The 12,358-nt window shown below is 50.7% G+C and overlaps 1 protein-coding gene across 3 annotated transcripts in view; it reads left to right on the plus strand.

Annotated features, from left to right (window-relative positions):
- GRIK4 (glutamate ionotropic receptor kainate type subunit 4) overlaps positions 1-12,358 on the plus strand; it is a 483,112-nt gene that overhangs the window by 362,124 nt on the left and 108,630 nt on the right. For all 3 annotated transcript variants that reach the window (XM_032167730.2, XM_058446675.1, XM_058446676.1), the window contains exons 10-11: positions 6,575-6,727; positions 7,627-7,731. In XM_032167730.2, the coding sequence (XP_032023621.1) occupies positions 6,575-6,727; positions 7,627-7,731 (258 nt within the window). The remainder of the gene's footprint in view (positions 1-6,574; positions 6,728-7,626; positions 7,732-12,358) is intronic.

Below are 12,358 nucleotides of genomic sequence, written 5' to 3' on the forward strand. Positions count from 1 at the left end.
GCAGCTCCAGCCTCAGTGGGGACGTTCTCTCTTTCCCTCTTCTCCCCTTCTTTATTTACCCTTTTCTCCCTAGACCTTCCTTTCTGTTTCTCTCTCTCCACATGATGTTCCCCGCTCTTTCTTCACTCTTGGCACTTTCTTCTCTCCGTTGCCTTTTTCTCCTGACTTGGGTAAGGGTCTCCCGCTCTTCCTCACTTTCCGGGTCAGGCCTTCGGCATTCTAAGTGGAGCTTTCTGGAGAGGGAGCCCTGTTCTAAGGGCACTGAGAGAGGAGTGGCTGAACTGAGAGGTAACCAGGAAAGCAAGATCAGTCCACGCCCCCAGGTCATACCTGCCAGGTGGCCGACAGGAGATGCAAATGTACTTCTACCTGAGACAATGCAAGCAGAAGAAGGGGTGTCACAAATAGAGACACACACCCGCTAGCTTCACACGCCGTTCCCATTAATCACGCTGCAAAGAACAAAAATCCTGGAAAATCATTAAAATTACAGATGGCTAGATTAAGTAATTAGAATTTAGGCTAAAGCAGATGTTTGTAATTAAGTGTTTATTTCATTGAATAAAATCCAGATTGTAAGAACTATTCCATGGGATTTTAATGGTTCCTGTCCTGGTATTATATTGGGGGATAGAGTTTAAGCTGCAGAAGTTCAGAGACAAATGGGCATCCGGGAGGATCCTGGGAATCCTGTCATCTGGGGCATGGAGAGAGATGAGGGTTACAGGTGTGTATTTAGGAGATATTCTTATTTTCATGTCATGGGAGGGGGAAGGAACTCAGCCACAGCTCCCTGAGTCACAATTGATTCATCTTAATTTATACAGAGCCTTGCATTCCCCTAAACAATTTGCAAACAGCTCAAAAGAAAATAACAATGAAGAACCAAATGAAAATATAAAAACAAGAGAATCGAGGGTTCATTGCCAAGCAACATTTTGGTGCCAAGAAAGAGGAGAGGATTTTAAATGAGGATTAAGCCATTTGCGGAATTTAATATTTAGAAGAGACAGGGACAGGAGAAGCAGAGACAAAAGCGAGAGGGGTGCACACACAGATGAGAAGTGGAGGCCACAGAGAGACAGAAAGGAAAAGGAAATGGAATGAGAGAGCAGAGAAGGGGTGGAAATGGGGGGGGGGGGGCTGCTTCCTTCACCTGGTGGGTCCAGAAGTGGAGACATGGATGGAGGGCTTGTTTTTTGTTTTTTGAGACGGAGTCTCGCTCTGTCGCCCAGGCTGGAGTGCAGTGGCACAATCTCAGCTCACTGCAACCTCTGCCTCCTGGGTTCAAGCAGTTCTCCTGCCTCAGCCTCCCAAGTAGCTGGGACTGCAGGTGTGTGCCACCATGCCCAGCTAATTTTTTTGTATTTTTAGTAGAGATGGGGTTTCACCGTGTTGGCCAGGATGGTCTCGATCCCCCAAAGTCTTCAGACTAAAGAAAATGGAGGAGAAAAATTAGAGGGAGAAAATCTTTGGATGGAGACTGAAAAAGGAGAGATGACAGGCTCGCACACCATCAGAGGAGAAATTGGGTGAGGGCAGGAGATTGGTGACTGTGAGGAGATAGCTGCAGGCACAAGGGTTGGGAGGTGAATTCTCAGAGCAGTTTGAAGGATCCAGGTGAGAAGCGTGGGCAGAGTGCCAGGAGCCTGCAGAAGAGAGCGGCCTGGTGATGGGTGGAGGAACCCGACGAGACTGCAGTGTGGGAGAAGACGTTTGGGGTTTAGAAGGGGTCAGCTCTGACCAGCCCAGGCTGAACCACAGAGAGGAACCATGAAGCCCAGAGCCTACAGGGGACACGTCACTGGTTTTGCCCCTCTGAAGGCCACACAGGTGGAGAGGAGACCACAACCTTGAGGATTTTCCTTCCACCCACTCCCTGCACCCAGCATCCCTAGCTGGCATTAGTACTAGAAGCACTCGAAGAATCTTGAAGGCCATGGAATTAGAGATGCCAAAGAACATTGCCAAGAGGCATGCACGGATCTCTCAGCATCCACATCATGCGCTAATAAGAGAGCATCAGCCAAGAAAACCATGTCCCAGACGGAGGAGTGGGAATAGTGGCAACCATGCGGCAGGAACAAGCTGGGGGCTTGGTGGGAGGATGTAAGAAACGGTGTGGCGCTTCCTCTGCAAATCTGCTGTGATGAGGGTCTCTTGGGGACCAGCACACAGCCTCACCGGAGGAAGAGGGGGCCTTGGGAGGGGGCCCGTAGACGCTGGGGCCTGGTGCAACAATGCCTCTGAGAGGAAAGGGATCCCCAGGGCCTTGGTACTAGAGTACTCTCGGCAACAGAAACCCTGTATTAAAATGTCTTGTGAGAAAACAGAAATGTGTTATTGCATGGCTTAGCAAGATTCCGGAGTGATGAGGTTGGAGACCAAATCTTTTCCATCTCTGCTGTGTCCCCACTTGGTTCCAGCTTCATGCTCAGGCTGGAGCTGGGCTGGCTGCAGCAGTCCAAGCATCCCCATCAGACACAGACACGTCCAGAGGACAGAGAAGGAGCGTCCTCTTAGGAGACAGGAAACTTTCCTGAGTTCATGGCTCATTGTTTCAATGGGGTCACTCACACTGTCCCAAACCACATATTGGCATGGGGACCTTGGACCACCCAGGATTCCCTGGGACCTGGGGCTGGCTCAGCCTCCTCTGAAGCTCCTTGCAGCTTGGGACAGGGAAGGGTACCTAAATAAAATGGGAGGAAGAAGGGGAGAATGGGTGCTAGGTAGGCAGCCAATGGCTAATGGCTCTTTTTTTTTTTTTTTTTTTTTGAGACGGAGTCTCGTTTTTAATGGCTCTTAACTGAGGGGCTAACATGAGGACAAACAACCAGTCTGGCCAGGAGGCAAACTGGGTGATGGCCCCAGCCCAGGGCATTAGAGAAGCCTGCCCACCACCCCTTCCTACCCCAACTCTGGCACCAGAGTCCCACGCCCCCATCTGCTGCAGAGAAGGCAACAATGAAAGATTGCCCCAAGTTGTCCTGGAAGATGAGGCGTAAGAATAAATCTGATAGAGCAACAACAACCTAGGCTTCTCAGAGGGAGGGAGGTGGAAGACAGTGCTGTGGAGAGGGGAGGAAGCCAGTCTGGACAAAGGGGTACCGGGCCTCCAGGCCTTGCTTTGTGACCTTGGGCAAGAGAAGAATGCCTTGTGCCTTCATTCGTGAAAGAAGAGAGTCAGACGAGTTTTTTTTTTTTTTTTTTTTCTGAGATAGAGTTTCACTCTGTTGCCCAGGCTGGAGTGCAGTGGTGCAATCTTGGCTCACTGCAGCTGCCACCTCCCAGGTTCAAGCGATTCTCCTGCCTCAGCCTCCCGAGTAGCTGGGATTACAGGTGCCCACAAATACACCCAGTTGATTTTTGTATTTGTACTAGAGATGGGGTTTCACCGTGTTGGCAAGAGTGGTCTTGAACCTCTGACCTCAAAGTGATCCAGCTGCCTCGGCCTCCCAAAGGGTTGGGATTATAGGCATGAGCCACCGCGCCCGGCCAGATGAGTTGTCTTCTAGAATTCCTTCCAGCTCAAACACTCCATGATTTTGGGAATCTGAGAATGGTGAGATTAACTGGGAGGCAAGGGAGAAGGTGGGACAGAAGTTGGTTTGTAGTATCATTTAAATAGCCAAAAGAAGGATCTAGAAGCCAGTTTCAGTAGGGGCAGCTAACTTCCCCTCAATTTGTCTAAGCCAGAAAGGGAGAATCTGCAGCATTAGTCTGTGACATGTGAGAGGCCCATTAATAAAAGAGCCACATGTGCTCAGGGGAAAGCGAGTTACATGGAAGGACAAGGACGGTTGTAGGCTTGCAAAGGAGCATTCACTGCCATGCAGGGTGAATCAAATGAAGAAGGAGCTGCGGGCAAAGGGGAAGAGCAGGGAGGTAGAGAAGAGAGAGTGGAAGATGATGGATGGAGGGACTCGGGAGTGTGGCAGCCCAGCCCAGCTCATCCTAGCTCAGCAGGACTGCAGAGGTGTCCACTGTTCCCCATGGTGAGAACTGGGTGCCCTTTGTTGCTTAGTCTTCAGGCTCCAGGAGGCTCTGGGACCAAGGGACAGACAGGAGGGGAGTTGGAGCAGAGGAGGCAGGAGACTCGAAGGAGGCCGAGGGCATTGGCCTGATCCAGTGTCTCTGTGGAGAGTGGGAAGGTGTTGAGGTCTATGGTATCCATTGGCCTGATCCAGTGTCTCTGTGGAGAGTGGGAAGGTGTTGAGGTCTATGGTACCTGCCAGATGGTAGTGGCTGAATAAATGTGGGAATAAAGCAAAGAAGCAAGGCAAGGAGGGGAAGAAGCAGCAAGAGGAGGGAGAGAGGGAGAGGGAGGAAGAAAGCATATACCAGCCAGGTAGTTTCGTGATGCAGGTGAACTTGGACTGGAACAGACAAACTTTGTTGACTGTTTTGCTCTGTAATTGCCTTTTAAAGAGATTATCCAGAGCTGGCTCACCCAGTTCCCCTCATAGGCCTCCTGGCCCAACATGTAGCAGAACTGGGTAGGAAATAAGCCCATCCACCCTGCCTGTAGTAGCCCCCTATCCTTACCACTCCCTGGAGCCTTACTTAGTTCAGTCAACGCCTGCTTCCTGAGCACCTGCCAACATCTGTCTGGACCTGAGAGGGCACAGCCCCTGCCCTCAGGAATGCTGTTTCTGACGCTGGCAGTTTGCAGAGCACTTTTACAGACTTGTGAGGCAGGGACTGCTGCTTCTCTTTTACAGATGCAGAAATTGTTGCTCACTTGGATTCATGTGCCTGGGATCACTCAGCACATAGTGAGGGGCTGGGATCTGGACTCTGGGTTTGGTGTTCATGCTTTCAAGCTCTTTCCTCGACACCTCACTGTCTCAGGCTGCTTACGCTCTGCCTGGAGAGCTTGAAAAAAGCCCGAGATAGCATCCCTCCATCCAACCTTGGAGGGGCCAGTGTCCCAGGGCTGGCTAGGAAGGAGGCAGGCTGTAAGCAGTCAGTCCCATGGAATGGTGGTCTCACAAGGGTGCTCTCACAAGGGTCTCACGTGGGACCCTCACAAGGATGCCATCAGTTGAAAGAGGAGGCTTGGATGGGGCAATGTTGAGTCGCCAGTGATGGAATGTCGTGTTTCAGTGAAGGAACTTGCCTCGTAATGGGACTGTGTGTGGACTTCTAGCCCTGTAACACCACTCCTCCCAGGAGGCCTCCACCTGCCTTCCTGAACCCCCTCAGGGCCCTGGCACAGTACTGAGTGTATAGTCAATTGCACTTACTAGGGTTTTTTTTTGTTTTTTTTTGTTTGTTTGTGTTTTGCCAGGGGCCCCGCGTACATTAACATAGCGTGGTATTATCTCCTCCTTAGATTGCATGTTCCTGAAGGACAGGTGGCTTCTGTCTTTCCACTCCTACCACCTCCACCTAGATACCCAGCTTTCCCCTCCCCACAGGCTGCAAACATTGTATCCACTTATTGGGTAGTGGGCAAATTTCAGCCAGAAATTAATTCAAGTCAAGCAAATGTCTTGGGGACCAGCCGCATGACAGGCCCCATGACAGATGCTGTGCAGAATATAGAGATTAAGGTCCTGTGTGTTCCCTGCCCTGAGAAGCTTGCATTTTAATAGGGAAGATAAAAATGTGGGCACACAACTGTGCTGACCTCTTCCCTGACTTTCAGGCCCTGCATAGCATGACCCCTGCCATGTGAGTGATGGATTGCTTCCTCCAGCCCCGCCCCTCCTCTGCCCTCCTCTCCCTCTAGGAGTGGTCCAACTCTCCACCTTCTAGTCTTTGTTCCTGCAGTTCCATGCTCTGGAATGCCTTTCCCTCTTCTCAGTGACACCCCATCCTTCAGTGCTCAGTTCCAATGCAGCATCCTCCATGAGAGACTTTCTTGATTGCCCAACCAGATGTTTCCTTCTTTGGAACCCTCCCCGGCAAGACCTTTGTGGACCTACCACACTCTGTCTCATGTTCCCCTTATTTGTGGCCTGTCTCCTCATACCTCCCTTCCCCGTCTTGCTGTAATCACAGGAATAGGCTCCTACTCATCTTTGGGCTTTGAACTCACCATGTGCTTCATACCAACTCATCAAGCTGTACAGTACAAAGTGGACTAATATTAGGCACATTTAGGAAGAAACAATATCGTGGGGTCTTGTAGGAGGAAGTGACCTTCAACTGAGCCTTACAGAATGGGCAGATAGGGGGGCAGTGGCAGGTTCCTTTCTCTTCTTGACATAAGCAGCCCTGCCCTCTTCTTGAGGATTCCTGGGAGCAATGGCAGTTGCTTGTTTCCCTGGAGCAGAGAGAAGAGGGTACATTTGAAGTCATGTGGGGCCCAAAGGGCCATCACAAGGCTTCAGTCCCAGAGCAGCCTTTGCCACCATTGCGTGTCTTGGGTGAACACCTGACTATTAGATGAGGTAGAGCTGGCCCAGAGACAGGACATGGGCCAAGGGCGATGAACATACACTCTTATTTCCCTTTCTTTTGCTTTCTCTTTTCTTCCTCCATTCCTCTTATTTTCTCCCTCCCCTCTCCTTCTTCCTCTACACCTGTCACTCCCTCCCTCCGCCTGTTCCCTGGCCTCTCCCAGCTCTCCTCGGCCCTGCTGTTTGATGCTGTCTATGCTGTGGTGACTGCAGTGCAGGAACTGAACCGGAGCCAAGAGATCGGCGTGAAGCCCCTGTCCTGCGGCTCGGCCCAGATCTGGCAGCACGGCACCAGCCTCATGAACTACCTGCGCATGGTGAGGAGCGGCTGAGGCCCTGCAGGGCTGTGCCCAGGCTGGTGGGGTGGGACACTTGGTTCAAGGTACAAGAGTCCCTCAACTTCGGGCTTCCTCGAAATGTGCCTGTTATTACAGCCCCAGATAAATCAGTGATCTCTGGTGACCCCAGTTGAATGGATCATGAGCCACATTTGTTCCCTAAACCCCAAGAACCACTGAGAATTCATGGAAGTTTGTTCAGAAGGCAACAGCCCTCGAGCCTATTAATGGGCCCCTGAGTTCCAGACTTAGCACCTGACCTCTCTGCTCAGCAGTGTTCTCAGCAAAGCTCCACACAGCTGGGAAAGGGCAGTGCTGCTAGAGACTGGCATCCCTCTGAGAGTTGCAGACTCAAGACTTCTAGCTTGGCTGGGTTTCCCATTGTTATCCTCCCCAGCCATGCCTCCTCCGATGGGTGAATGAGGATCTCTACTCCACACAGAAGACTTCTGTCAGAGAGGCCTGCAGCAGCGCAGTGTCTTGGACTTTGCGTTTAGAGTTAGGTGGAGAGTCATCCTGAATTCCTGTGGGCCTGGGGGTGGGTTAGTGCCTGCCCAGAGAGGTTGAATGCTGTGGACAGCCAAGGGCCCTTAATCTGAGCTCAAGTTAGCACCATGACTGGGTTGGTTTGTGCAGTTGGTGTGGGGTTATTCTGGGAGCATTCTCCTACTCCAGGCCAAGCCAAGTCTGAATTGTCTCCGCAGACAATGTGATCATTTGTCATCTCAAGATGCCTTGGCTGTGGGTGGGCAGGAGAAGGATCTTAACTGCTTTGCCTCTTCTGGGCATCCTTAAATAGCCCCTGTGTAGAAATCTTGCTTTGGGGCAAGTGTAACCTGGGGCCTGTTTGGTGCTGTAACTCACTCTCTCTTGGACAGGTAGAATTGGAAGGTCTTACCGGCCACATTGAATTCAACAGCAAAGGCCAGAGGTCCAACTATGCCTTGAAAATCTTACAGTTCACAAGGAATGGTTTTCGGCAGGTAAGCCTAGCTGTGCTGTGGTGATGGCAGGTCCTCCTCTGTGTTCCCTTCTCTGATCCCAGCCCATTTCATCGATGCCTCGGTGTTTTGGATGGCCTCCTGCTCCCAGTTATGCCCAAGAGCAGCAGGCTGGATCCTGCGTGAGGCTCCTGGCCTCACCATGCTGGGTGAGGCTCCTGGCCTGCACCAGCCTCCCCCTTCCTGCCACCAGATCAGCCATTGTGGCTCAGGGACTGCACCCCCAGCAAAATACCAAGAAGGAGAGAACTGGGGTGAAAGGGGAGGCAAGGGGGTGTCATGTAAGGGAGGAATTCCCAGGATTTTACTCCCTGAGTCTGACCCTAACCCTGGAGCCCATTTAGACTCCAGGGAGCCTGCTGGCAAGGCAGAGACTGTATCCCATGTGGGCCAAGGAAACCCTTCAGTGTTGGAGTGCATGGCTGGGTCTCTCCTGTCTGCCCTTCTCTGACCAACCCACAGCTCCCACCCCCATGCCAATGACACAGCTCCCCTCCTGGCCGCTCCCTGCCTGCTCCGTCATTGCAGGGATGCCTTGTCCTTCATAGCTCCTTTCAGCTCCCCACTCCTTTGCTCATTCTCCACCATTACCCTTTTTCCCCTTTTCTGAGATCCTCCTCCATCAGAAGAAACAGTGATCTGAAAGGGATCTGACTTTTGAAGTGTCTCTTGAAGATCTCCCACCCTTGCCATCACCCTAATATTCAACTCCCTATTATTTGGCTAGCCCTTCTGCAGCCTTAGAAAAGGCTGGTAAGTAGGAAGCCAAGCACTAAATACAGCAAGAAGTGGGTACATTGAAGAGCTTCCTGACTGTCAGAGTGGCTAAACAAGGGAGCACACCACTGAAGGGTTGCACAATCATCATCATCACCACGACCATCATCATCACCACCACCACCACCACCATCACCACCACCACCATCACCATCACCACCACCACCATCACCATCACCACCACCACCATCACCATCACCACCACCACCACCATCACCACCACCATCACCACCACCACCACCATCACCACCACCACCACCACCACCACCATCCCACCACCACCATCACCACCACCACCACCACCACCATCACCACCACCACCATCACCACCATCACCACCCCACCATCACCATCACCACCACCATCACCATCACCATCACCACCACCATCACCACCACCATCACCATCACCATCACCACCACCACCACCATCACCACCACCACCACCATCACCACCACCACCATCACACCACCACCCACCATCACCACCACCATCACCATCATCACCACCCCCACCACCAGCCTCATCATCACAACCACCATTGTCATCATTACCACCACCACTGTCATCACCACCACCACCACCATTGTCATCATTATCATCACCACCACCAACATCGTCATCACTACCACTGCGATTTGTCATCATCATAGCAGCCTCCATTTGTTAAGCTCTTACCATGAGCCTTATACTGTGTTAAGTGTGTCATATATATTTTCTCTTTTAACCCTACAAAATAGATACTTTTTATTAGTCCCAATTTTATACTTGAAGAAACTGAGGCTCAGGGGTACTGACTGACTTATCCTTGAACAAACAGTAATGAGAGAGCTGGTTTTGGACCCAGACAGATCTACCTCTAAAGTCTAAGTTCTTAACCATTACAACAAATTATGCATCAATATCATCTTGGAAATGCATTAAAAACACAGATTTTTAAACTCTACCTCACAAGAGTCTAGTTGGGTAGGCCTATGACAGGCCCTGGGAACTGATGCAGTCATCAAGCCCCCAAGGTGATTCTAATGAAGCCCTACGGCCGCAGAGGCCCTGTCATGTCTGCCTCCTGCTTCTGCGTCCCCGCATCTGAGAGGCTCTGATCAGCTCTCCTTAGAAGTCCAGTGGAGTTCTTTCTAGGAGATTGTAATTATGCTGGGCCCTAAGGCCAGGTCACCCTTCTTGGAAGACGAGGCAGTAAAAGGAAAGAGTCTCAGACAGAGAGGAGCCCAGGGTCCTGCTTCTGGCTCTCAGAAAGGCCTCATATCTCTGGGGCAGAGCTGCATTGTCTGTAAGCAATAACAGCTACCATTTTGTATAATTTCTCAGATGAGAGCAGGGTTAGGTAGGCAGCCAGAAACTACGGGGATGGCGTTTCACAAAATGGCCATTTTATTCATCTAACAAGTCATATATTGAGCATGCACTGTGTATCAGGTACCATGCTGGGCCTGGGGGAAACAAAGCTGAAAAAGGTTCAGCCCCTGCACAGAGAGAGTGCTCACGGTCTGTCCAGGGAGCCTGACGTAGAAAACCGCAAGTGCGAATTTGGGTTATTACACTCAGATTGTGCCCTCGGGCTCCTAATTCCCTGAATAGCTGAAGCTGCCAGCCTGTGGAGAAATTGTCAGGCAGACTTTTCTCTGAGCCCCGATGTGCTTGGGGGACGTAAAGTGAAGAACATTCATTCATTCTTTCAAGACATCTTTGTTGAGTGCCTATTATGTGCCAGACTGTCTTCTAGGTATAAGTTTTTTAAGATGGAGAAAGTGGCTGCTTTTGTGGAGCCTGTATTCTAGTAGGGGACAGGCAGTGGGCAAACAAATATATATGTGACATAGTGTCAGGAGTGGTAAGCGGAAAAAGAAAACGGGGAAAGGAGAAGGGGGTGGAGATGGTAACAGTGGAGGAACAGTTAGGAGAACATGATGCTCACTCCATAGAAAGCCTGATCCCAGACTTTGCAACACTCCCCTTAGACCTCAGTCCTGCTTTGTGAGTGCTCTGAGGAAAGAGCCCACTTCCAGCACCCTCCATCAAGAGACACCTGCAGTGGCAGAGCTGGCTGGTAGCCCTGATCCCACTCTTCACTTGAAGAACAGCCGATTAGGCTCCAAGTACCTCTTCACCTTTATTCTGCTTCTCCAGCAGCCGCTGCTCAGGCTAGCTTGTGCTATCTCTGAGGCCAGAGGACTGCCTGAGTCATTAAGAAACAGGGTCAACAGCCCCCAGGGCTCATCCTTCAGCCCCCAACCCAGGCCAGCAAGGGATTGTGCCCTGAGGCATCCTCCATAGCGGCTGCAGTTTCTTCGGCAGCAGCACACATAAGCGATGCAGGGCAGGCTTCTCAAATGTAGTGCACCAGGATGACCGAGAGTGCTTCATAAAAATTGGACATTCCCAGGCCTCACAGCTATAAATTCCAGTTTAGTGAAACTGGATGTATTCCAGGAATCCACATAATTTTAACCAGCACCGAGATAGATGATTACAGTGCAGGTGGTCCACAGACTACCCTTTGACAAATACTGTCCTAGTAGAAGAGTGTTTGTGAACTGCAGCCTCTACACAGATTTTTTTCTTGACCTCTCCACATCCTACCCCCATCTTTTTGAGCCAGTGTTGGATGGAATCTGCTGCAGAAGTGACCATTAAAGAGGATGTGCTTTGACCTTCAGCTACTCTGAGGGACACATACTCTTGATTGGACTTGTAAAGCGGATGGTGATCATTCTCTTTACGCCCCGCCCCCCTCCCTTTTTTTCAACAAATCTAGTGAGTGTCCTGCTGCTTCCCTGTCTGGTTTAGGTGCTGTGAGTACCAAGCAAAAACTTTGTGTGATGTATCAGGGACACAGATGTAGCTTCACAGCTTTGGTCCCCAGGTCCCATCCCAATCACCGCCCGATCTTTGCCTCTTGACAGGTGTCCTTCCCCTGCTTATTACAGGATGAAGAAATGGTTTAGGGAGTGATAATTAATTGGGCCTCTCTTCCAGGGTGGGAGGAATGTCAATATCTCTGCGCGAATATTCTCCCAATTCCATTCAAGGTGATGCTGGGCAGGGGAGGAGAAAGTGACAAGGAGCAGGGGAAATAACATCTTCTGAGTACTTTTGGCATACCAGACACCACATGGGCACTTTGCACAAATCACTTCCAATCTTGAGGACAGCCCTTCAAGACAGATAAATTCCCATTTCACCAATAAGAATACGGGAGCTCAGGGAGCAGAAGGAACTTGGTCCCACTATTAGCAAGGACTTCAGGCAGAGCTGGAATTTATGCTCAGGCTTGTCCAATGGCAAAGCCCGTGCTCTTGGATCCCCCACTCCTGGCTATTCCTCACTTTCCTGGAATCCCTAAAACCCCAAATCAAACCCCTTCAGCCAGGTCTGTTGCTCTGCTGCCACCTGCTGCAAACCAGGACAGTGCCTGGGTCCTGATGACCAGCTGGGCTGGGCGTTCCTTAAGAATGGCATCTTCTCATTGGGGCTTGGTTTTATTCTCTCTCTTCCTGTCTGGGTGAGTGACTATTAAGAGCTGGTTTTGATTATTTAGAAAGCCCCATGCAGCGACCTGGTGGGTTGTAATTGGTAAAACGTCTGAACCAAATACCACATTCTGTGCCGGTGGCTGATTAAAGGATTATTACCATTTTAAAAAATAGTCTGTCAGAACTCAGGATTGTTTTCTACTATTTTAAAAATGACTATTTTGATTCTGTTCGGAGAGGGTTTTCAGTCTTGGGACTGACCTTGTGGAGCTTCTACTGGAGACTGCAGGGTCAGGGACAATTCCTTGTTGTGCCCTGTCAGTGACATTTCTGAACCTGGA

Source organism: Hylobates moloch, unplaced genomic scaffold (assembly GCF_009828535.3).
Source record: "Hylobates moloch isolate HMO894 unplaced genomic scaffold, HMol_V3 SCAFFOLD_11, whole genome shotgun sequence".
In the NCBI taxonomy this organism is placed as follows: Eukaryota; Metazoa; Chordata; class Mammalia; order Primates; family Hylobatidae; genus Hylobates; species Hylobates moloch.